This window comes from Myotis brandtii, unplaced genomic scaffold, assembly GCF_000412655.1.
Source record: "Myotis brandtii unplaced genomic scaffold, ASM41265v1 scaffold229, whole genome shotgun sequence".
NCBI lineage: Eukaryota > Metazoa > Chordata > Mammalia > Chiroptera > Vespertilionidae > Myotis > Myotis brandtii.
Window position 1 is genome coordinate 383,954 of NW_005358611.1, and position 24,490 is coordinate 408,443.

At 37.2% G+C, this 24,490-nt stretch overlaps 1 protein-coding gene across 10 annotated transcripts in view; it reads right to left on the reverse strand.

The window, feature by feature from the left end:
- Positions 1 to 24,490, reverse strand: part of QKI (QKI, KH domain containing, RNA binding) — a 115,773-nt gene that overhangs the window by 84,676 nt on the left and 6,607 nt on the right. For 6 of the 10 annotated variants that reach the window (XM_014539774.1, XM_014539778.1, XM_014539773.1 and 3 more), the window contains exon 1: positions 4,289 to 4,400. The exons of 1 other annotated variant lie outside the window; for it this stretch is intronic. In XM_014539774.1, the coding sequence (XP_014395260.1) occupies positions 4,289 to 4,385 (97 nt within the window). In that variant the 5' untranslated portion in view covers positions 4,386 to 4,400. Of the gene's footprint in view, positions 1 to 239; positions 252 to 1,867; positions 1,879 to 4,288; positions 4,401 to 6,473; positions 6,485 to 24,490 lie in introns of those variants that run through there. 3 more of the 10 variants (XM_014539781.1, XM_014539782.1, XM_014539780.1) reach the window with 3 other exon arrangements.

A 24,490-nucleotide genomic window follows, 5' to 3' on the forward strand; every position in this document is an offset into this window, starting at 1 on the left:
AATGAATTTTATTATTTCTTCAAGGTTCTTCACATACGTACACCTTAGAGATATCAAGTAGGCGTAACATGTTCTCAAAAAAGTAGGGTTGGCACGCAGAATAATTTTGAGTCAGAGATTTTGCTGGTTTTGGCACGCACTCACAAAAAGGTTGCCCACCCCTGCTCTAGATTAAGTCTACAGGACTAAAGCCTCAAATTTATTTCTACTAGAAATCAAATTTATAGACCAAATAATACATTTTATTAAAACTAACCTCAGAGCCCAAGTTCTTATCCACTGTGATATAGATCTGTTATTTTATCTAATTCTCCATGCATATGAGGCCAGAAATTCCAAATGGTAGCTTCAGTCAAATAAGCATCATAAGAATGCCTATCAGACAAAACTTAATACCAAAGGCTGCCTTCTACTTCAGATACACAGATTTTTTAAGTTCAGCAGAAGTCTGAGTTTGATATTCAAATTTAGTATTTAAAACTTTAGGAATAAAAGAGATATGTTAGAGAGGGTATATAGAGAGAAGGAAGGACTGAACGAACCTTTGGAAAAGCAACATTTAAGGGGTGAGGAAAAGAAGAGGGAAACCAAGAAGAAATCGTAGTAGATAAAAGTAGGGAAGAGGTGTCAAAGAACCTAATAAATGACAGATAACTATTATTACATCCCAGGTATAAATATACTTCTTTAAAATAAAGTATGAGAAATCTATTTTAATGAGTCAAGTCCTGTACAAAGAAATTGATTAATTCTTTTAAGAATTCTTTAAGCTTCCACATTGTGCTAGAGCAGTGGTTCTCAACCTTCCTAATGTCGCGACCCTTTAATACAGTTCCTCATGTTGTGGTGACCCCCTATTTCATTGTTACAAATTAAACATAATTAAAGCATAGTGATTAATCACAAAAACAATATGTAATTATATATGTGTTTTCCGATGGTCTTAGGCGACCCCTGTGAAAGGGTCGTTCGACCTCCAAAGGGGTCGCGACCCACAGGTTGAGAACCGCTGTGCTAGAGGCTCCTGACCACTGGTACCCGATAATAAGGGTTGTCATTATTAAATGAGCTGTAACCATCTCTCCATACTATAGATTATAACCTCCTTGGGGAAAAGGTTTGTGTCCAGTAGGATTTAAAAATGAAATCTTTTTTATTTTTAAAATGTATTTTTTTGTTTTCCAAACATGGAATTTCAATATATTGTTATTAAGAAACTATCAAATATCACTTTAATTTTCTTTCTTTATTTAAAATCACTTTCAGCTAAATAAAATCCAACACAGCAAAAAGGCATTATCAAAAGTGTTCTTACTTAGTCATTAAGTCTTCATTAGTGAAAACACTACTCTAATACAGTTTCTACTTCAATGATGGCAATATTCATTTTATAACAAATTTTCTCTCTTAAAAAACAATTTGCCTATCAGAGCTAAACAAATATTTGTTTCTGAAAGCAAATGAAATTTTCAAAAAATCAAAAGAAGGTATCCTGGATTGAACTATATTATAAGGACAAGATCTCAATTATTTATTTTATGTATTTCCAGTTTCATAATACAATCTTTCCTAAAGATGGCCAGTATCAAGTTAGTGTTTTTCTTAAATTAGCATATGACAGTCATTCTCTAATCAAGTTTTCAACAACTAAGTAACAAGTGAAACAAATATTGCTTAGGTAATTACAACAAGTATTTAACCAAAGGGAATTTAAAAATTTTTAATCTAATTAAAAGTAAACGTATATCCTTTGGTCCCAGTCTCTATACAAAAGCACCTTAAGTATTGGTTTATTACATTTAAATACTCTTTGAACTGCCCACAGTACTACAATAGTTTGAGAGGGGGAATGATTTTCCAGGTAAACATTTTACCAAATTAAAAAACACACAAGAGAATCAATTATAAACGAGAAAATTCAGATGCCTAGATTAAAAAACACATAAAGCGCCCGGCCGGTGTGGCTCAATAGTTGATTGTTGACCTATGAACCAGGAAGTCAAAGTTTGGTCAGGGCACATGCCTGCGTTTCCAGCTCAATCCCCAGTAGGGGGCGTACAGGAGGCAGCCAATCAATGATTCTCTCTCATCACTAATGTTTCCATTTCTCCCTCTTCCTTCCTCTCTGAAATCAATAAAAATACATATTTTTTTAAAAACATAAACATACAAAACCCAAAAACCTTCACATATCCAACTAGATGATATAATGAAAGACATATTTCCAACTTAAGCTATATTTCTATAAACATTTGTGTGATTCTTTTATTAATAACTGAAAGTTCCATGAGACTCTGTTACCCTCTGTCTTACCAGCTTCTAGAATCCTGCCTGGAACATAGTGGGCCGGGTCCTCAATTACTACTCAGTAGATTGGATGGATAGGTGGGTGAATGAAGGGAGGAATGAGCTAGGTTCTAGGGCATTCAAGTAAAACAAGTCACGGGTTCCAGCTCTCAAAGAACTTAGTCTAATATGAAAGGTATATAATATGAAAGGCATATAAACAAACAGATAACCTAACGCCTCTGAGCAGTAAGGGTACAGAGACAGTGGTAGCACAAAAGCAGGAGTCATCAACTAGTGCAGGTATTAGGGTCAAGAAAGAAGTCAAGAGGAAAGAAAGTCTGATATTTTTCTAATGACAAGGAGTCATGTAAAGCAAAAGCACACTCAGTATAATTAAAATTCTGTTTTCTTAAGATAAAGTCTTTTTACCATGTTTCTTTCAGTCCCTACAATATATCACTCAATATAATAATTGAACACAAATTCTATATGAAACAGTACATAAAAGATGACTAAGCCAGTGCTAGTTCTCAAGGAATTTACAATCCAATGCATCGTGGATCTCACCAGTTGAGAATGAGTACTACCCTTTATTAACAGCAACTTTCTAGCCAGAAAATCATTAGCACTTCTTGGCATGGAATTTATAACACTCAAGTTAGAACAAGTTTTGGTTTGAGTTCTAAGAGCAACTGCTTGTGTGATTTTAAACAAGTTTCTTATTTAACCTTAATGTGCCTGTACCTCATATATTAGTAATTAGAGGTTGCTTTCTGAGTGACTCAGTTGAATCCACTGGTTTCCAACCTCCGTATACAAATACTCCATTTATTTCCCCTCATGTTTTAAAAAGTTCTGTCTCCAAAATTGTTCATTCTATTAAGTCCTGGTGGTCAGAGCTTTGGTTTATGTTGATATCAAGTGATATAATCACAATCAAAAAGGCATTTCATGAGTATGGGTGACACTCTAATTCCTTCATAGGTGGTGGATTCACAGATGCTTCTTTATGAAACACAGGAGTGCTTCAAAATTAGTATGTTTCATATGTTCTTCTGTTACATCAAACATAACATGACAATGCTCAAATGTTCCCTCATCTCCACTCATTACCTACTTCAAACCACAGCTGTGGTTCAGAGAACTGAAAGTTCAGAAACTTTTGTTTACTCACCTAGTATAAAAATTCTGCCATTTGTGATATGAATAGACCTTGAGAATATTATGCTAAGTGAAATAAGCCAGTCAGAAAAAGCTAAGAACCATATAATTTCACTAATACGTGAGATATAAAACTGAAACTCGTGAACACAAACAGCAGTATGGTGGTTGCCAGAGGGAAGGGGGCTGGGGTGCTGAAGGGGGCCTAATATATGGTGACTGAAGATTTTACTTTGGGTGATGTGCACACAGTGCAACCAACATACAGATCTTGTATCATAGAAATCTACAACTGAAACCTATACGATCCTATTAACCAATGTCACCCCAATAAATTTTAGTTAAAAAATTTTTCCCAGTAATAAATCAGCATTTTCCAAAGTTTAAAAATAGATTAGTAAAAATTCCCGCTACACTGACCCAAAAATATCTCTAAGATCAAGACAATTTTGTTTTAGGCATCTCTGAAGTTCTTAAATGTTACAAATTTATTTTACGGAACCAAAATCTTTCCTAAACTTTCTTCCCACCCCAATACTCCAAAGCTCATAAAATAGGTCAAATGCCTCTTTCATATGACAGCCCTACAAATGTTTGAAGAGTTCTGTAATATCTAGTGTCTTCTTCTCTAACCTGCATAATAGCATGGTTTTATGCCCTCCCACTCATCTAGACAACTAGATGGTTAGACATCTAGATGGTTAGTTTGTCTTTGTCCCTTTTAATATAGAAAATCCTGTATGCCATACAGCCTTCCCTAACAACTGATAGGTATGAAAACTGAGGTTGCCTACCCTCCAGTCCCAAATATCCCACCTTCCAGAATGTTCAAGAATACCTATACTCTTTGCTGAGCACATAACACTGCTGACATGCTGGTGGTGGTCCCAATCCAAGCCTCCACCATCGATACAATTCTGTCTCCACAGATGCATACCTACTGAGTCAATTAAAAAAAATTTTGTGGTTCTTTTCTACTAGACATAGCCCTTCAGACGTAAGTTAATCTTATCAGTTGACATTCTTTAGGAATGATTATTCTGAGTCTAGGATCCAACTAACTGCAATTTCACAGAACACACACTTCTCTAGCCTGCATGCTAAAATGCAGGCACAACTTATCAATTACCTGACAAAAATCTGAAGCCACATTAGGACCTGAACCTCCTTCCAGATCTATCAGTTTAAACAGGAAATAATCTGTTTTAGAATATACAGGTTGTGTCATCAAGTTTAGAATATAAATTTTTCAGTTTTGGGGAATAGTCACCTTTCCACCATTCAGCTCCTCTAATTTTTCCATGTTTTCTTGAACAGTCATCACATTTTTTCAAATCTCAATGTCCTGAAAACTAAATTTTTGTTTAGGACTAAAACTTTGTTTCACTTATGCTACTTACTGTCTGGTCATATTTCTCTGCTTTAATTATCTTGATGTTTGTCCTTTTGAAAACTAAAGCTCAATTATCAGTAAATAAATTCCTTTCATAGAAGGGAAAACAGTCACTGCACAGTTCTGTTTTGTGACCTGTTAATATACATCATCTGCCGTAAGCCTTTTTCCTTCCCCTTAATTCACCTAACTACGAATTTAAGTAAAAGCTTTGTTCCAAAATCATTCTTGCATTTCATAAGCCTCAAGCTCATTTCTGCCTTTGGCTTTTCTATCAACACCACTCTTCTATTGTTTCTGAATTATTGTATGTGCATCCTACCCTTTGCCACCTTAAAATTTTACAAATCCTTTTAAAATATGAACTATTGGATTAACTAACAGACCTATGGAAAAGTACAATGTCACAATTCAAGATAACATGAATAATATAGAATAGGAAAATATAAGGTAAGAAGTCTAACTGATAAAATTAAGTAGTCATTTCCCACATAGATAATAACTGTGCATAAATTCAATACTGCAATGTTGGAAGACTAGGTAAAAAGAATAAAACATAGCCCTATTTCACTTTCTGGCTTAGAATTTTTCAACATATTTAAATCAAGAAAATAAGAATTGAGAAATAATAAAAATATTAACTAGCTCAGTAATAAATAAAAAGCTATCAATGATATACAAATAAAATGCATGAAAGTACCATTTTCAGGATTTGCAAAATCCCAAATTAAACGATGACTGTTTAAAACTGAAAAAATTTTCATACAAAACATGTCATGTACTCAATGTTACAGCAGCTAACTCTAATTGCTCAACTGGCTATTCTGATGTTATAGATATTATATTTGGGCATCTATCTGATTTCTTTGTGCCTTACACTTAAATCCATAAAAAAAAATTACCACATCACTGTAATACAGCTGGAGCTACAATGAAAAAGTTATGTTATCATTTGACCATTATTGTGTTTTTAAATTTCACATTTTCCATTAATTTCTGCAGTAAAATAAGAGCCAACTATTTATAAAAATATCGATGCTTTGATGTTCATAGTGTAAATTTTATAAGCAAAGTTAAAATGCCAGCTTTCACCTTTTCCACTGAAATTTACATGAGTTCTATTATTTCCTCACTATTGCAATTCATCTCTCGCTGGACACTAACCTGGCACACTTCCACAAAGAGCAAAGTGAGATTTTTGTTATTTTAGTCATATTAGTCTCTATTTACATGATATTCATTAAATATTAACATAAAAATATATGGTGTATTTATAACCACAGACTACATAGTGCTGTCATATGCCCTTAGTCAACACAGCTCTCTTCTGTTAAAAGAAACCTCTAATTCAGGGTTTACTAAATACCGGGAAAAGCTTTAAAGATATTTTGAGCATAGCAAAACCCACAGAATAACATAACTTCACTGTGCTCATTTTAAAAAGCCACATTCACAAGGTACAGAAAGCAAATGCATTAAAAAGCTGATTATTAGAGAATATGCACTATTTAGTGGAATATGTTTTGCTTACTCAAACAACAGAATAAATTAAATCTGATTTAACTTTGAGGTAACTACTTATTGAAAGTGGAAAGGAAAAAAAAGCTACCAATAATTCTCTAGATGGGACCTTATTTTTAGGTTAAACTGTGTTTGTACTTCAGAACTATAAGCACAAAAAGAAAAACTAGAGTTAAATTCTACTTCATAGCCCTCCTTTAAATTGTCAAAATCAACAATTGTGCAAAACTGTTGATATATTTCACATAAAAAATGTGAAACAGCAAGTCTTATAAAAATGTCCATCCTATTTCCATGACTGTTCTCAGGAGCTGTTTTATGTTTTTGAAAGTTATGTAACAGTAGCTGCATTTTCCTGAAAAAAAAAAAAAAAAACCACAAAAAAAACTCTTTCAAAAGTTACAGAAAAAAATGTCTAATGAATGATTCAATGTATACTAAGTATGTGTATTTTTAGATAGACACAGAGAAGTTAAAAAAAAAAAAAAGACATCACACCTCGTCCTAGCCGGTATTGCTCAGTGGTTAGAATGTCAACCAAAGCACCTAGGTTGCAAGTTTGATCCCCACAGAGTGCAGGAGGCAACCCATTGATCTCTTTCTCCCTTTCTTTCTCTCTCTCTTGCTCTCGCTCTATTTCTCTCCCTCTCCTTCCACTCTCTGTAAAAAGCAATGAAAAAAGTATCCTTGGGTGAGGATTTAAGAAAACAAACAAAGCTATTACACCTCAAAAAACTAAAAATAGAACAACCATATGACCCAGCAATTCCATGTCTGGGTATATATCTGAAGAAATCCAAAACATTAATTAAAAAAGATAGGCACTCCTATGTTCACTGTAGCATTATTTATAATAGCTAAGATATGGAAACAACCTAAGTGTCCATTAATAAATGAATGCATAAAAAAGAAGTGGTACATATATACAATGGGATATGACTGACATCCTATATAATAAAAGGCTAATATGCAAATAGACCAAACAGCATAACAACCAAAAACCGGTCGTTATGACGGGCGCTGACCACCAGGGGGCGTGCATGGAATATGGCGGGTGTTGGCCGCAGTGGGATGGCGGAGCAGGTGAGTGGGGGTGCCAGACCAAGGCGGGGCTCCGCCAGTCGCTGTCATAAGGGCGAGCCTCTGAAAATTCTTTGCTCCTGCGCGCAGCGGTCCCACCCGGCACTCACACCTACTGCCGGCCCCGGCCCCACTTGCACCCGCTGCTGGCACTGGAGCTGCCACTCGCACCCAGTGCCAACTCTGGCCCCGCTCGCACCCGCAACCGGGACCACCACTCACTCGGCGCCATCAGCGGGTGAGAGCAGCGGCTGCTGGCTCGGATCGCCCTTGAGGGTTTCTCCACCTCCCCCTGCTCCTGAGGGGCAATCGGGGCAGCAGCCACCGCTCGCACCTGCTGCTGGCACCGGCCCAAATCGCTGTCAGCGAGTGTGAGTGGGGCCAGCACCTTCAGTGCATGGGAGTGGCGGCGGCAGGAGCTGGGCTGCCGGCAGACAAGGGGACCAGGGGCTGTGGTGGGAGGGACCAAGTGTGGGCGCGGAGGATGGACCGAGACCCGCCCCTGTGCCTACTGCAGCCTCGCAGCCCACAGTTTCTTTTTTCAAGCACGAATTTGTGCACTGGGCCCCTAGTAAAAAGTAAAATAAAATCTTGCCATTTGCAGCATGATGGATGAACCTAGAGGATATTATGCTGAGCAAAATGTCAGACAAAGAAAGACAAATACCGTATGATTTCACTTACATGTGGAGTCTAAAAACCAAAGTAAATGAACAAACAAAACAGAAACAAATTCATACAGAGAACAAATAGATGGTTGCCAGACTTGGGGGTGGGTGAGTGAAGGAATTTAATACAAGTACAAATTGCCGTGGGGATGTAAAGTTCAGCATAGGGAATACAGTCAATCATGTTGTAATAACTTTGTGAAATGTCAGTCTGGTCTAGACTTACCAGGGTGATCACTTTGTAAGTTATATAAATGTCTAATCACTATGTTGTACACCTGAAACTAATATGTTATATGTCAACTGTAAAGATGTAATGACTATTAACAGTCATCTCTGAGAGATGGATTTACAGGAACTATTTAGCTTTCACATTATTATGTGAGTATTTTTGTGTTATCACTTAGAAAATGAAGATATTCTCATTTGGAGAATAGGAAGTACTTTAAGTCAAAATGCTGCATGTATTATTGAATTCCCTATACAAAATTATAATAAGGATTAAGTCATTGACTCCCAAATCTAAAAGAAAATCCCCAGAGACCTAGCTAATTATTTTTTACTGTATGAGCAACTCCACCATGCTAAAATAATTTATATGAATTATTACCTGATCCTCATCAGAATCTGAAGAATACCGTAATAATATTAATAATACTAATAATGCTCAGAGATTTAAAAAATTGGTCCAAGGTCACAGTAAGTCCAACCACCTTTTTATTTACAGTTTCATAAAGGAATTCCTGAAATAAGAATCTTAAAATTCACTTTAAGAGATAATAATTAGACAATGTGAAAGAAAAAAATGGAATAAACCAACTTTTGGTGTATTACTAGCTGTACTAGAGTAAGTTCACCAATTTGCTGGTGACACCAAAAACCAGTCTTTATAGCCTCCGTTCACTCCCAGCTTCCTGAATGAGTACATGGACACTGCTGGTGTACATATAAGGGAAAATAGGCTACCAGAAGAAAGAAAAAAAAGAACAGAATGGGGGAAAGGATATTTTTAAAGTGAATACACTAAAAACCTATTATTTAATTGCAATAGGTATTCTTTCTCATTTAAATTGAATTTTGTTTGGAGGTTAGTTACTTTTAAACTATGTTAGTAAATTAAACATCAAGTATAATTTAATAAAAATTTTGCCTTCTAGTCATTTCATTTAGAATACTCAGGGGAAACCAGTCCTTGTTTCCATATAATACGCACTGTGTGAAAATTTAAATTAAAATTTGATGGTTAAGAAATACTCATGGGAAATAGCTGAAGATGCAACAGTAAATCAATCAGTAGTTATCATCAGAAACCAGGTAAAAATAATACTTGAGAATCTGGTGATTTTTATTAATGACTCTTTTCCGAACCCTTTTAATATTTCTGGAAGAATAACAATAAACTCATCACAATGGAAATGGATACCCAGGATATAGAAGTGGAAGAGAAATTTTTTTCAGCGTATACTTTAGGTCATTTGAATTTTTGATAATCACAATGTATGAACATTTCAAAAATACTTTTCTTACAAGTTCTTACTTGTAACATGATAATGATAGTAATGGGTTATAATTCATAAGACCACAATGCCATAAACGGAATAAAATAAGTATATGGGAGAGAAGGGACAGGTCACTCTTACAAAATTCCAGTTAAAATATAGAAAGAAAGATGGGTAGAGAAAATCACCAATAGAAAACCATAGTAGCCAGGCTGGTGTGGCTCAGTGGTTGAGAGTTGACCTATGAGCCAGGAAGTCATGGTTTGATTCCCAATCAGAGCACATGCACAGGTGCGGGCTAGATCCCCAGTATGGGTGTGCAGGAGGCAGCCAATCAATGTTCTTTCTCATCATTGATGTTTCTATCTCTCTCTCCCTCTTCCTTCCTCTCTGAAATCAATAAAAATATTTTTTTTAAAAAAAAGAAAACCATAGGCCCTGGCCGGTTTGGCTCAGTGGATAGAGCGTCGGCCTGTGGACTCAAGGGTCCCGGGTTCGATTCCGGTCAAGGGCATGTACCTTGGTTGCGGGCACATACCCAGTGGGGGGTTGTGCAGGATGCAGCTGATTGATGTTTCTCTCTCATCGATGTTTCTAACTCTCTATCCCTCTCCCTTCCTCTCTGTAAAAAATCAATAAAATATATTTTTTTTAAAAAAGAAAACCATAGTAATAATTGTTTCAGGCAAGAACCATTCAACAGATGCTAAAATTAGTGAACAAAAAATATGAGAAATAGGATATCGGTACAGTTTCAGAGTATCTCCCCACAAGACATTTAATTACAAAGGAAAAAAGAGACTGTATAGTAGAGAAACCTGGCAGATACCACCTTAACCAGGCGACCGAAGTTAATATTACCAAAGAGACATATACCGCTAGTAGGATGCACCGAGAAAGGCCAGACAGTATTTCTGCCATTTTCTTGCCAAAAAAGCATAATGTCAATCTAAGCATGAGCAAACACCACACAAATCCCAATTGAAGAATATTCCACAAAATAACACACCAATAATCCTCAAATTTGTCAATAAAAGTGTCATGAAAGAATGTGACACTATCACAGACTGAAGAAACTAAAAAGACATCACCAGAGTTAGCTAATAATATTCTATCAATGTTAATTTCCTGGGTCCTATAATTGTAGTATTGCTGTTTTATGAGTTAACATTAACTTCCGTGACTATTTTTTTCTACTTTATCAAAGCCTATATTTATTTCAAAATAAAAAGCTAAAATAAAAGCTTTCACTTTGGCCTGCTGAGTTATTTAATTGGGGGTGAGATAGTGGGAGAGAATGAAAGCCATGCAAATGTCTTTTCTAGTTTTTGAAAAAAATAAAAAGCCTTAGTAAAACTAGGGATCTCAAAAGCATTCAAAATAATCTCTAATGCAAAGTAATGTTTAACATGCATTGCTTAAAAAACACACATATTTTAAACCCACCATAAGAACATAAAGAAAAAACTACAATCCATCAACAATGACCTTTTTGTAGAAAGCAAATCTAGTAACTGCATGTAGTAGGGAAAAAGGACATGAGTTTACATAATTCTAGATTTTACTCCTGATTCCCTGCACGATGTAGCTGTGTGGCTTGAACTTAACCCTGTGGGTCTGTTTCCTCTTCTGTAAAATGAAGTTAGACCGTATCACAGATTTGGTCTGTGCATCTTCCTTTTCTTCATGGAGACCCCGTTTCTGTCGCCTGTCTGTGTCAATGCCCACAGGAAAGGGCTGTGTTTGCTCCATTACCAATTGAGAACCTCATAGGGTCAATCCTAGTCCTTGGCATCACACATTCCAAAATGTCTTAAACCACTGACACCCTTGGGAAGCACTACATCTCAATAGAACTGTGCTCTACACGTTTGTATTTGAGGAAGTGAGAGATCTGTCCCCGTGCATTTTATCCTCTTCAAGCTCCAAATCCCTAAGGGCTTCGAAGGCATTTGGTAAATCAGAAAAATGAAACATACTCTTTTTTGGAATGAAAAAAATCCCAAAATTTCTGAAGGAATTATGTCTGTGTAGGAGAGGGGTGGTTTGCTTTCCTTGGGTAACAATTTCTTTGATTTTTAATTATCCTTTTCAATTGTATTCCAAATTCTACCTAACTCAATGGAGGAAAAATCTAAGATCTGTAATCATGCTCCCCATGAATATCACCTTAATTTCATAAACAAAAGCTAATGAATGACAACAGATAACTGACTATAAACAATATTCCAAAAGGTCCTTTATAGCAAGCGTTGAGATTAAATTAGAAAAGAAAACGTCCATTTTTTAACAAGAGCAACAGATATCAACATGACAGGAACTAAAAACATTATTTTTAAATGGCGAAACTATATGATCTCCTTAAGTAAGCCAATGTTTGTTTACTATTCAAAAAAAACGCTAGATTCAGAACACCTATGTTATGCTACTGGCAGAACTCTACTTACTACATTTTTACTGCCGCTTAAAATATATGTTCTCATATATTCTTTATCACTTTTTAAAAAATAAATTTTTATTGATTTCAGAGAAGAAGGGAGAGGGAGAGCCATAGAAACATCAATGATGAGAGAGAATCATTGATCGGCTGCCTCCCACACACCCCTCACGGGGGATTGAGCCTGCAACCCGAGAATGTGCCCCTGACTGGAATCGAACCCAGGACCCTTGAGTCCACAGGCCAAGACTCTATCCACTAAGCCAAACCGGTTAGGGCCTCACATATTGTTGAAAATCGATTTTAATGAGTTTTAAAATGCAGAATACAGCATTCTTGTTGAGATCATAGAAGTTAAATTTATTAGAATGAAAGCTAATTGCTACATAAAAATATTATCAAAACAATCCAACAAAAAAACCATGGTCAAAGACATTCCAGACCAATTTTCTCCTTGAACTCAAATGCCCATATCCATATGTCTTCTAAATATGTCACCTTGATACATTCAAAACCAAACTCATCTGTCCCCCAAATTGTTCCTACTGATACCAGAAAATGCAAGTCCATTCTCTCACACATCATCTCTAATCCACCAGCAAATAAAACACATATATAATTACATATTGTTTTTGTGATTAATCACTATGCTTTAATTATGTTCAATTTGTAACAATGAAATTGGGGGTCACAACATGAGGAACTGTATTAAAGGGTCGCGGCATTAAGAAGGTTGAGAACCACTGGTCTAGTCTGTATTCTCCAGAGTCAGCCTGTTAAAATCCAAGCAATATGTCACTCCTCTGCTCAAAACTCTCCCATGGAGCTCTTCTCAAACTTTTTGGTCTCAGGAGCCCATACTTAATAAATTACAACAAGGGCCCGGCTGGTGTGGTTCAGTAGCTGAGCGTTGACCTATGAACCTGGAGGCTGCAGACTGGACCCCCAGTGTGGGGCGTGCAGGAGGCAGCCCAGCAGATCAATGATTCTCTCTCATCACTGATGTTTGTTTCTCTCTCTCTCTCCCTTTCTCTCTGAAATAAATAAAAATATATTTTAAAATAATTACTACAAGGAAGCTTAAAGAACTTATATTGGTCAGAATTATATCTATTAATATTTATTGTACTAGAAATCAAAACTTAAGGCTACTTTTGATTCATTTTATAATAAAAGTGGATCCCATTACATGCTAACAAAACAATTTATGGAAAACAGATTATTTTCCAACAAAACAAAACAGTGAGAAGAGACATTGTTTTATATTTTTGCAAATCTTTTAACTGTCTTCCTTAAAGAATTCAATCTGTCTTCCCTCTAAATTCAATTTGTTGCAGTATCACGCAGCACAGAGCCTCTAGGAACACTGCACTGTACACTCATGTGAGAATGAATGAAAAAGTCAAGTGACATTATTATGAAAACACTTGGCCTCTGATTCCCTAAAAGGGTGCTGGACCATGTTTAAGAACCAGCTCTAATGCTTTCCCATGTGTAAATGCCCAGGTCCTCACAAAGATCTGCAAGGACCCACAACATCCAGAGGCTCTCTCTTACCATGCAGCTCTTATCTTTCTGACCCCCTCTCCTAACCAATCTACCCCTCCTCCAACCCCTCTGCCCCCTGATCGTTCACAGCTACAGCCACACAAGGAATTATTGGCCCTGTCCTCACAGTTCTGCATTGACTATTCCCTCTATTTGTAAAGCTATTACCCAGAGGAGTATGGCTCACTCCATTACCTCCTTCAAATTTCTGCCCTAATGTCAATTTCTCCAACAGGCCCTCTCAGACCTCCCTGTGTAATACTGCACCTTGCCCCCAATCCATCAGAAGACTCTGATCCCCTTTATCCTGTTCAATGTATTCCCATAATTCACAATGCCTAACATGGTATAGAACGTATTTCTTGCTTATTGCTGTCTCCTACATAAGAATGTAAAATCCGGATGGCAGATAGCTTTGTTTTTTGTCTTTTGCTATACTCCCAACATCTAGATCCTTGGGGGAAAAAACATCGCTTAAACCTCATTAGGACTATTACCACAAAAACATGCAAAGCTACAAAGCATTCTTAAAACTTTACTCAAGCATCAATAGGTTTATTTGTTTGATTCCTCATTCCTTTTATTTTAAAATGTATCTTTAAAAAAAATAATAAATCTTTATTGTTGAAAGTATTACAGATGCCCCCTTTGTGTTTTTATCCCCATTGACCCCCTCCACCCCACACCCGTCCCTCCCAAGCCTTCACCACGCTATGGTCAGTGTCCATGGGCTATGCATATATGCATATGAATTCCCCAGTTAATCTCTCCCATTCTCCCCACAACTGCCCTTACCCTCCCACCCCCCGCCTTCCCTCTGAAATCTGTCAGTCTGTTCCATGATTCTATGTTCCTATCCTCATTCCTTTTTCCTTGAGAAGTATCAGAAATGAATCCTTCCTCCTCAAAAGGGTTTGACTCTCTTTTTTTAAAAACATATTTTATTTATTTTTTTACAGAGAGGAAGGGAGAGGGATAGATTGCCAGAAACATCGATGAGAGAGAAACATCCATCTGCTGCCTCCTGCACACCCCCTTACTGGGGAAGTGCCCGCAACCAAGGTACATGCCCTTGACCAGAATCGAACCTGGGACCCTTCAGTCCGCAGGACAATGCTCTATCCGCTGAGCCAAACCGATTAGGGCTTGACTCTCTTTATTCTGGATTTGTGAGACTCTGAAACACTTGGTTAATAACATATGTTTGTTATATCAATGTTAAACTCTCTAATGTATTTTAGATCAAATGAGAAGATAAAATGCACAAGCATCTCAATATGAATGGCTTTCCCTTAAAGAAAAAAACCCAGCTAATCTTAAGGAAAAGACTGCCCTGCCCCTGCCCGAATAGCACCAAAAGGGTTGTCATTCCTCAAGGTTTTTTATAACCTCTATATTTACAATCTGCATAGTTCAACTCTTTATTTAAAGCATATTTAGTAAAAATTTAAGAGTAAGTTTTTATTCCCTAATATGCAAACTGTTTATAAAATAGGTTGACCTGAATAAAATATAATCTGAGTTTTTCTAAAAACTGTCAATAATCCATGGTACAATATAATGGTTTTTCCAAAATACACACATTCAACAAATTTGTATTGTATATTTACTATGAACTAGACCAGTGATGGCGAATCTTTTGAGCTCGGCGTGTCAGCATTTTGAAAAACCCTAACTTAACTCTGGTGCCGTGTCACATATAGAAATTTTTTGATATCTGCAACCATAGCAAAACAAAGACTTATATTTTTGATATTTATTTTATATATTTAAATGCCATTTAACAAAGAAAAATCAACCAAAAAAATGAGGTGACACGCGTGTCATAGGTTCACCATCACTGAACTAGACACTGACTGAGGTCCTAAGGATACTGTCACGTGCAAAAACAGACACGGTCCCTGCTCTTTCAGAAACCAAGTAAACAAAAATAATAGTTGAAGCAGAGTATTCAGGTATGGCCTCAAAGAAGCACCTCTCACAATACTTCATATAGCAAAGCGGTGATAATTTTAACTTAAACGGAATTTCTATCCTCACTATCTATCATTATAAAAGCATAATATGCAAATCAACCGAACGACCAAACAGCAGAACAACCGTCCTGACCACCACGCTATGACACGCACTGGCGCCAGGCCAGTCAAGATGGGTGCAATGTGATTGTCGGGGGGCCTCACGATCGCCCCGAAGAGCGAGGCCCAGGCTACCCTCTGCATGGCGATCGATCACAGAGCCCCAGTCGGGTGGGCAGCACCTCCCTCTGCTGGGTGATCGATCGCCCCAAAGAGGGAGGCCCAGGCTACCCAGCCAGTGGCCACAGAGGGAGGCCCAAGCAACCCGGATGGCGGCACTGCAGCAGGTGGGCAGGGCTTCCCTCTTCAGGGCAATCCATCTGGGGGCCCTGTGATCGATCGCCCCACAGAGAGAGGCCCAGGCCAGCCAAACGATCGCACCCCATGCTTGTTGCCCACAGAGGGAGGCAACCGGTGGCGGGGAATGGGGGAGCAGCGCTGCACAGATGGCAAGCAGTGGCAGCAGCAGGGGCGGGGCCAGCTGCCGGCAGCCAGGGGAAGGAAAGCCCCGATAGGCCCTGATCGCTGGCCAGGCCTAGGGACCCTACCCAAGGGGTCCTGGATTGAGAGAGGGTGCAGGCCGGGCTGAGGAACACCTCTCCCCACCGTGCACAAATTTTGTGCACTGGGCTTCTAGTTATCCTATAACGTAATCTATGAAATTATGAAAACACTAAAAGTTGTATATTGAATTCAGTGGTTATGTTGTCTATATGATAAGGATACAGACATCTGAGAAGTAATTATTCAGGGAAAACTGAGTCCTCAGACAGGAAGCCAAGAAGAGCTCCTGATTCCTCTAGACCAGCGGTCGCCAATCTTTCAGACCTCACAGATCACCAGTGGACTGGTTGGCAACCACTGCTCTAGACTTCATATTCCTGCTCGAGACTGAGTTTCTAAGAGTAGACTTGTTTGTCAAAACCCCTTGGAGACCAAGCCAACCAGACAACTGCCCAAGGAGGCATCTCTATAGGACACAGTTTAAAGTGAATTCTCTTTGATAAACAAATATCCAGCTACTTGCTACTCCATCTCTACTTCTCCTGTTACCCCTTTCCCAGGGCTGATTTAAGTGCCATAGCATCCCATTACTGGGAATGAAACAGAGCTGACAGACTGGTGGTGGTAATTAGTTAGAGAAGCACCTTTTAAACTCTGAATTTAGAGTAATGAAGTCTAACATCTGTCCAAGTGATTGAGTCCCTTCAAAGTCTACCTTGCAGACTTTAATCATGGCCTGGTTAAATGGATTTCCTTACAGATAAGTACTTTCCTTTTTTCCATTTTATAGTTAGGAAACTGAGACTTTGGGATTATGCACTTTACCAAAGATCACATAACTTGTGAGTCAGGATCCAAGCCTAGGTCTGACTCCAAAAGTTGTATTCTTTTACTCAAACCACACTGCCTCTTCAACAATACTGCTCCATCTCCCAAAATTAAATTTGGTTGCTGTTAGAGAAAGTGGTCTTACTAGTGAGAAAAGCAGTGATGGCAGACAATAAAAGAGAAGTGAAAAAAGATGGGGGAGAGAGTAGAAATTGAAGATACAGATAAACAAAAAGAGGAAAAAGTAAAAAGAAAAGAATGGTATAATCCAAAGTAAACATAGAATGAAAAGTCAGATGAGATTCTCATTTAACATCTATCAGGAACTTGCTGCACATCCTTCAACAAGTCATTTAAGTTTTTCATGGTCTATGTTTACTTTCATCTATAAGGACATCTAAGATAACTCTAGACCTAAACTTCTGAGTCTGATAGAAATAAATCATTTCACTGAGTAACACATATTTATCGACTGTCTGGCACAGTAACAGTCTGCTAATCCTGAATTTCTAGGGTATGAGGCACGGTGCCGGTGCCGGGTTCTGAGTGCCGGGGAGGAGGAGTTAGTAAGCAACATGGTCTCTGTCATCACAACTCCTCTAATAGTAGGAACTGGTTTCTATGTAAACAGTCTAGAAGGCTAGAGTGATTGATAGATGAGGCCAAGTATCCTGGGATATGAATACCTGGACCTGAACACTAGACAGAGCAAGAAAGACCAAGCTAGGGAAAACTGGAGTGAGGTATGTAAACCCTCATTTTAATTATTATGAAGAAAAGAAGAATAAAAGTGGAAAAAACATAGATGTGTTATTTATCACTGATGACACGTGAATGCGTTGGCAGAACTAATATACGAAAAAAAGCTTAAAATATATGCTGCTGGCCCCTCGAAATTTTTTCCCAAAACCTTAGCTTTTGGACTCCTAATCCCATCTCTGTACTACACTGATATATTTAGCAATGCCTATGATTATCCAGGAAAGTGGTACTGTTTTCCTTGCTCAAGGTACTTCCTCCATTTACTCAAAAACAGCCAGACTAAGGTTTAAAGATACGCACATTACCATTCAACCTAGGTATTTGTTCCCTGAAACCACTACATATTCCCAGTAGAAAGCTCATAATGAAAAGAATTTATAAGAACAAAGTTCTGTCTTCAACAAGGCCTGAACTGATAGGGACAAGTAGAATATTACTAATTTAAACAAAATCTAAAAAAACCCACCTTATTTCACACAGTACTCCACACCACTACCATCACCTTGGAAAATGAATGAAATACAGTCATTCACATTAAATCTCTCAATAGTGGTTTAAAATCAAACATTTCTAGGAAGACTAAGTATAGCAATATCTACCATCTTTAGTTGAATAATTTCATAAGCAACAGAATAAGCTGTACATTAGAACCCCACAGTATACTTCTTCTAGCTTCATCTTATGTTAAAATATATGAAATCTTTGTGTTTTTTGAAATTGAAAATAAAGCTTTCCACATGTTGACTTACTGAATGAGGAGTATTAGTTAAAATATTAGTATACTTCATTTCTCTCACAAAGGCTTAGCTTTTGGGCTCTATCTCTGAATACTAAACTTGCCACAGCTTACCTATGCCAAATAAACCAAATGACCAAGCAGCTAATCACTGACATGGGAATAAAGAAGTTGATTTATTTTAAACTTTGTGAATTTCAGAGGTGGCTAAACATTCTAATTTATCTTCAACATTATATACTAAGCTTACTTCTCCTATGGATATAATACAGTCCACTTAAAGTAATTTAAATAAAGCTTCTGACAAAGATACAGTTACTTATACATATTTTAACAAGAAAAATATCATGCTCCTAGTTTTTCTTGGTTTTCATACCTGCAATCTCATGCATATACATAACCTCAATAAATTCTTTCCTAAATAGAGAATTTGTACAAGTTTTTCCTTCCTTCTATTCTTGCTTTCTCAGCCATCAAATATTAAATTCCCACATTTACTTTAAAATTAAATGCTTCAATAATTCTATACTTAAGAACACAGACTTAGCACAGCTACATTCTTATTATACTACCAGAGGCCCAGCTAGCTCACTTCAGCTTGCCTCAGCTGGCCGCCCCGCCCATCGCTGCTGGTAGCTGGCGCCCCGCCGCAGAGCCGAGCCGCACGGGCCTTTTATGATATAGATGTACCATACAGCCCAGAAAATATAATCTATCACATCAGAGTCGTGTGTCTAAACAAAGCCTAATAACATCCTAGAAGTAATCCTTATTTAACTTCAAAACCCAAGTTTCAATAAGTATACTAAGGAACATTTTTACATTTACAGTAGTACTTTTACATTTTAAACATTTACCACACTCGGATAGGTCTCACTTTCTAAATAATCCTCAACTTGAACATAGATATCTGCTAACAAATATGTGTATTATGGGGGAAGTGCACCTCCAAATACATGCTACAATATACAAAGATTCAGAGTTAAATACTCAAGTCTGTATATTGGATCAAGGATTAGGTTATTTCTAGGAGTGACAACCATTAGTCACTTGGAATAAAAAGTAACGAAGTCCAGATTTCCTATAATGGAAATTCTACCATTCTGTATGTAAATTTTATAAATTGTTTAAATATAATGTAAAACAGTAAAGACTGGTAGTTTATGGCAGAGCTTCTATCAACTGAATGTTCCTTATAAACCCAGAGTATTCTGCATCCTTTAAGATGGTAGTCCATGATATAAATGCAGGAGAATAAATTACATAGCATATGACCATAAATGTATTAAGTGGATGTCAATTTTTTAGGTGTATCATGTACTAAAATATAAAAAGGCAGCAATATATTTTAGATATTTAGTAAAGTACAAAAATGTATGTCCTAACGGCTTTATATACAAAGCATAAGCAACTTTAAACCATCTACAGTTCTTAAATAGAAACAAAAGTGTCATTCATCTGAACTAAGCAGGCCAAGCAAAATATCCTGTGATTCCTATGTTCTTCTCCTCAATGTCGAAATGGGTGGATAAATTTAAAGCCTGTTCTCTCAAGAGTTGCTTTATAGGCAATTTTCTCCCAGTATCAAGGTCTGCAATTTCCATTTGGCTGCCAGTTTGCGATTAAATTCATCACCTTTATTATAAAAATGTGCTTTACTCCATGGCCTACTGCACAAGAACTATAAGGAAAACATTTTTCATTGCTAACGGCAAAATCATTCTAGGGCAGCCACCACATCCACTCAGACATTAGCTTCCTCAACCTGATGTAGTGGCCTATCACTCACAGGAAAAACCTATAACAATCGTGTAACCCAGAGAAACTAAATTCTATAGAAATGCCATGTGAACTTTCAGTTTTTTTGGAGAAAATGCAACCAAACTCCTAGTTTTTATATTCATTGTTATTGTGAATAAACTAACCACAAGATAAAAGAGGTCAATACACAGAATATTTCCAAATTTCAATTAAGATGACAAAATAATTTCTGGATGTTGGATAATTAAGTATCTATATTTTATTATATTATTTTAAAGTTCATGGTTTGTTTTGCAGCTTATCTTTCACTATCTGGGCAAACAGCCAATGGTAAAAGGTAATCCTATATAATAAAATGCTAAGTGTCCGGTCATCCATTCAACCAATCAAAGCGTAATATGCTAATGATATGCTAAGGCCGCTCAACCGCTCGCTATGACGTGCACTGACCACCAGGGGCAGACGCTCCAACCGGTAGGTTAGCTTGCTGCTGAGGTCTGGCTGATCGGGACTGAGTGGGACAGGCCAAACATGCCCTGGAGCCCTCCCAATGAATGGTCCCTCCCTGGCTGGCCAACCTCCCATGTCCCTCCCCAGCCCCGATTGTGTACCAGTGGGGTCCCTCGGCCTGGCCTGCACCTTCTCACAATCTGGGACCCCTCAGGGGATGTCAGAGAGCCGGTTTCGGCCCGATCCTGTAGGCCAGGCCGAGGGACCCCACTGGAACATGAATTCGTGCACCGGACCTCTAGTTAATTATTAATTATAAGATATATATATTTGTATTTACATAACACTTCTTCCTGAGTTTACATCCTTAATAAGTAGCTTTGAAGAGAAAAACAAGAAAATAAACATTTCCTAAATAAATGACATTAAAGCTAGTCACCATGACACATTTAGGAAAACAATATTACTCATCTGTGAGATTTAGATTTACTGAAGATTTATCTATGTAACATTTACTTCTACAATCTTGGCCTGAATGCCAAAAGTTCAGAAATCTTGTCTTTTTAAGTAAACTAGATAGTATTCATTTTAGAATTTATGGGGGGGGGGGGGGGGAGACAGAGAACGAAATTTCACGTTAAGTAAAGCCGGTAATCAGAGGAATTATCAGATTACATAATATGTGGACCTAGAAGGAATTTTCATCTCCTGCTAGGCAATGATGTGGTCCCTTCCACCTTAACCTGTGTGTGCCTGCCAGAGCAGTTAGAGCACTGTAGAGATTTTTTATTTCCTTTCTCTCCAAACTGCATGGCTCCTTAAGGATTGAACTAAAGCTGTTCATCTTTGTATCCCAGCACCTGGCAAAGTGCTGGATTTTTAATTTTTTTTTTAATGCTTGCTGAAACCTAAATTATAGTGGAGGTCAACATCAGTTTTGCTAAAACTACATAGGTCACAACCTATTAAATCTAAAATATTCACAACCAGCAATTTTTAAATGGAACAGAACAAGAAAACACTAGATTACATCATAGGTAATACAAACAAATATTACTTCATGAAACTTCCATTTCAGTTGTTTTATTATCTTTATATATAAAAGGCTAATATGCTAAGTGTCCAACCGTTCAACCGGTAACTATGACGCGCACTGACCACCAGGGGGTAGATGTTCAATGCACAAGCATGGAAACACGGGACAGACTGATGAATCTCAGAGGGAAGGGGGGGAGGGAAGGGTGAGAAGAGATTAACCAAAGATCTTATGTGCATACTAGAGGCCCTCAGCCTGGCCTTCGGGGATCAGGTTGAAACTAGCCCGATGCACAGATTCATGCACCAGTGGGGTCCCTTGGCCTAGCCTACAGGGATCAGGCCGAAACCGGCAGTCCAACATCCTCCGAGGGATTCCAGATTGTGAGAGGGCGCAGGCCAGGCCAAGGGACCCCACCAGTGCATGAATCCGTGCACCGGGCCTCTAGTATAAATATGTGTGTATGTACATAATATATAATTCTTTATAGGTAGCATTTAAAAAATTTAAGATGCATACTTTTTCTGGATCATATATATAACATTTTTCTAGTTTATATTTATACTGTCAGGATGTATGTACCTGTTATTCAATAAATAATATTATCAAAGAGACTCCTGATTCTCAAAATCAAAGACTTCTACTTTGACAATCCTCTAAGTATCACCACTTGCTTCAATACTTTTACTTTCTCCCTTCTCAGGCCCCAACCCATCCACCTTTAAACATCCATAAATAAAGCAACTAAAAATTTGGACAACTTGAGACAAATCTGGACAACTGAGACACATCTGGCAGTCACCATGCAACAAGATAAAACTGCTGCTATGATATACTTCTCATGTTCAGTTAATATATTTCAATAAGAAAATCAAGAGTGTTAGAACAGCCAAGCATTTTTTTAGAGGCATCTCCACTAAATTAATCATCCTTCAGAATTTAGATAGACCTACACTAGCCGATGAAACTACAACCTGTTTGGAACATCAACACAAACACCTACTAGTCTACCAATGAGGATCTAAACTGAATATTTAGAAGACAAGTAGCCTTCCTACTTTCCCTTATCTTTGTCTTAGTCTTTTATCACATTATTCTAGGGCAAATGACCTAAACCCGTGGTCGGCAAACTGCGGCTCACGAGCCACATGCAGCTCTTTGGCCCCTTGAGTGTGGCTCTTCCTAAGCCTTAGGAGTACCCTAATTAAGTTAATAACAATGTACCTACCTATATAGTTTAAGTTTAAAAAATTTGGCTCTCAAAAGAAATTTCAATCGTTGTACTGTTGATATTTGGCTCTGTTGACTAATGAGTTTGCCGACCATTGACCTAAACCTAGGAAGAATTGGGGAAAATGAATAGCTTATGCTAACAAGTATTTGTTGTGTAAAATATGGACAGTGAAAGTTCTTATGTAAAGGTACACTAAGCCGCTCCTAGACCTAGATTCAGCCTGCTGGAGAATGCTAATGAAGAGTACCATGAAGCTAGGAGAGTCTTTTGCCTTTGACTTGTATCAGTTTAATGACATATCACTCTGTGCATTCCATACTTAATTTTTTCTTATTTAGAAGAAAAGTTAAAAATACCCTGGTTAGGTATTTCAAGAAATGAAATAAAATGTAAATAATTAAAGCTACTCACATCAGAAAGTAGTCACATCACATATATTATCAGTCACGATATAATTCTCCATAGAGCGGATCAGACCCAGAGATATTCTGACTGGCTAATATCACATACAAGTATATTTCTGTCACAAGAGCCAAATGAGCAACGATTCCTCAAACAAGCTGTTTCTAATATGTAAAACTTCTTTATACCCTTTGTAAATAAACTGCATTGACATATACAATGAAAGAATGGAACTGTGATCTCTAAGATCCATTCCAGATGTAAAATCTCAAAATTATAGGTTTTTTTCTTTGAACAAGGACACAAATTATTCTTTATAAAAATCCTTTGCGCCTTCCAGGTCAAATGTTATTCTACCATCTACCCTTGTACTTCCTGCTTTGTAAAGGCTGCTGAAAACTAGATCTCATCAAAACGTCATTTTATTATGACTAACAGCTGTAAACTACTGCAATCTAACAAATGTAAATAGTTTTCTTTTCAAAATTTAACAATCCCTCTTCACCTAACAGTTCCCAAGTTTAAAAAAATTTACGCTTAAGTCAGGCATATGTTAGAACATGAACGTATTTTTTCTATGCATATCTATTTCAAAGTATTTTCAATTTTATGTTTACATTGTTGGGATTCTATATTAATTTTCTTTCATTTGGAGAATCATGTTTTAAAACAGCAAGTTAAAATTTTTACTTAAATAACAATATATTGAATTAAAACAGAAGTTACTATTGAAAACTTTTGCCTGAACTGTTATATAATTAAAACCAAAAAGGGCAGTTTTTCTTGATTCCTTTCAGATAAAATTTGAAATAATCCCCCACTAAATGAAATTTAACTACTTTTTTCAAGGGTACTTTGATCTGACTTGAACCAGCATTCTCATTAAAAAATAGGATTCCCAAACAATTATTATTTAAACCCTCCTCCCCTAGGATCCACAGCTCTCTATAATCCTTCTAATATTTCCCATAATGTATCCTTAGACCATTAGCTCCAAAAAAAAGAAAGAAAGAAAGAAAGAGAGAGAGAGAGAGAGAGAGAGAGAGAGAGAGAGAGAGAAAGGAAGGAAGAAAGGGGGAAAAAGAAAGACATTCTTTTTTACCAAG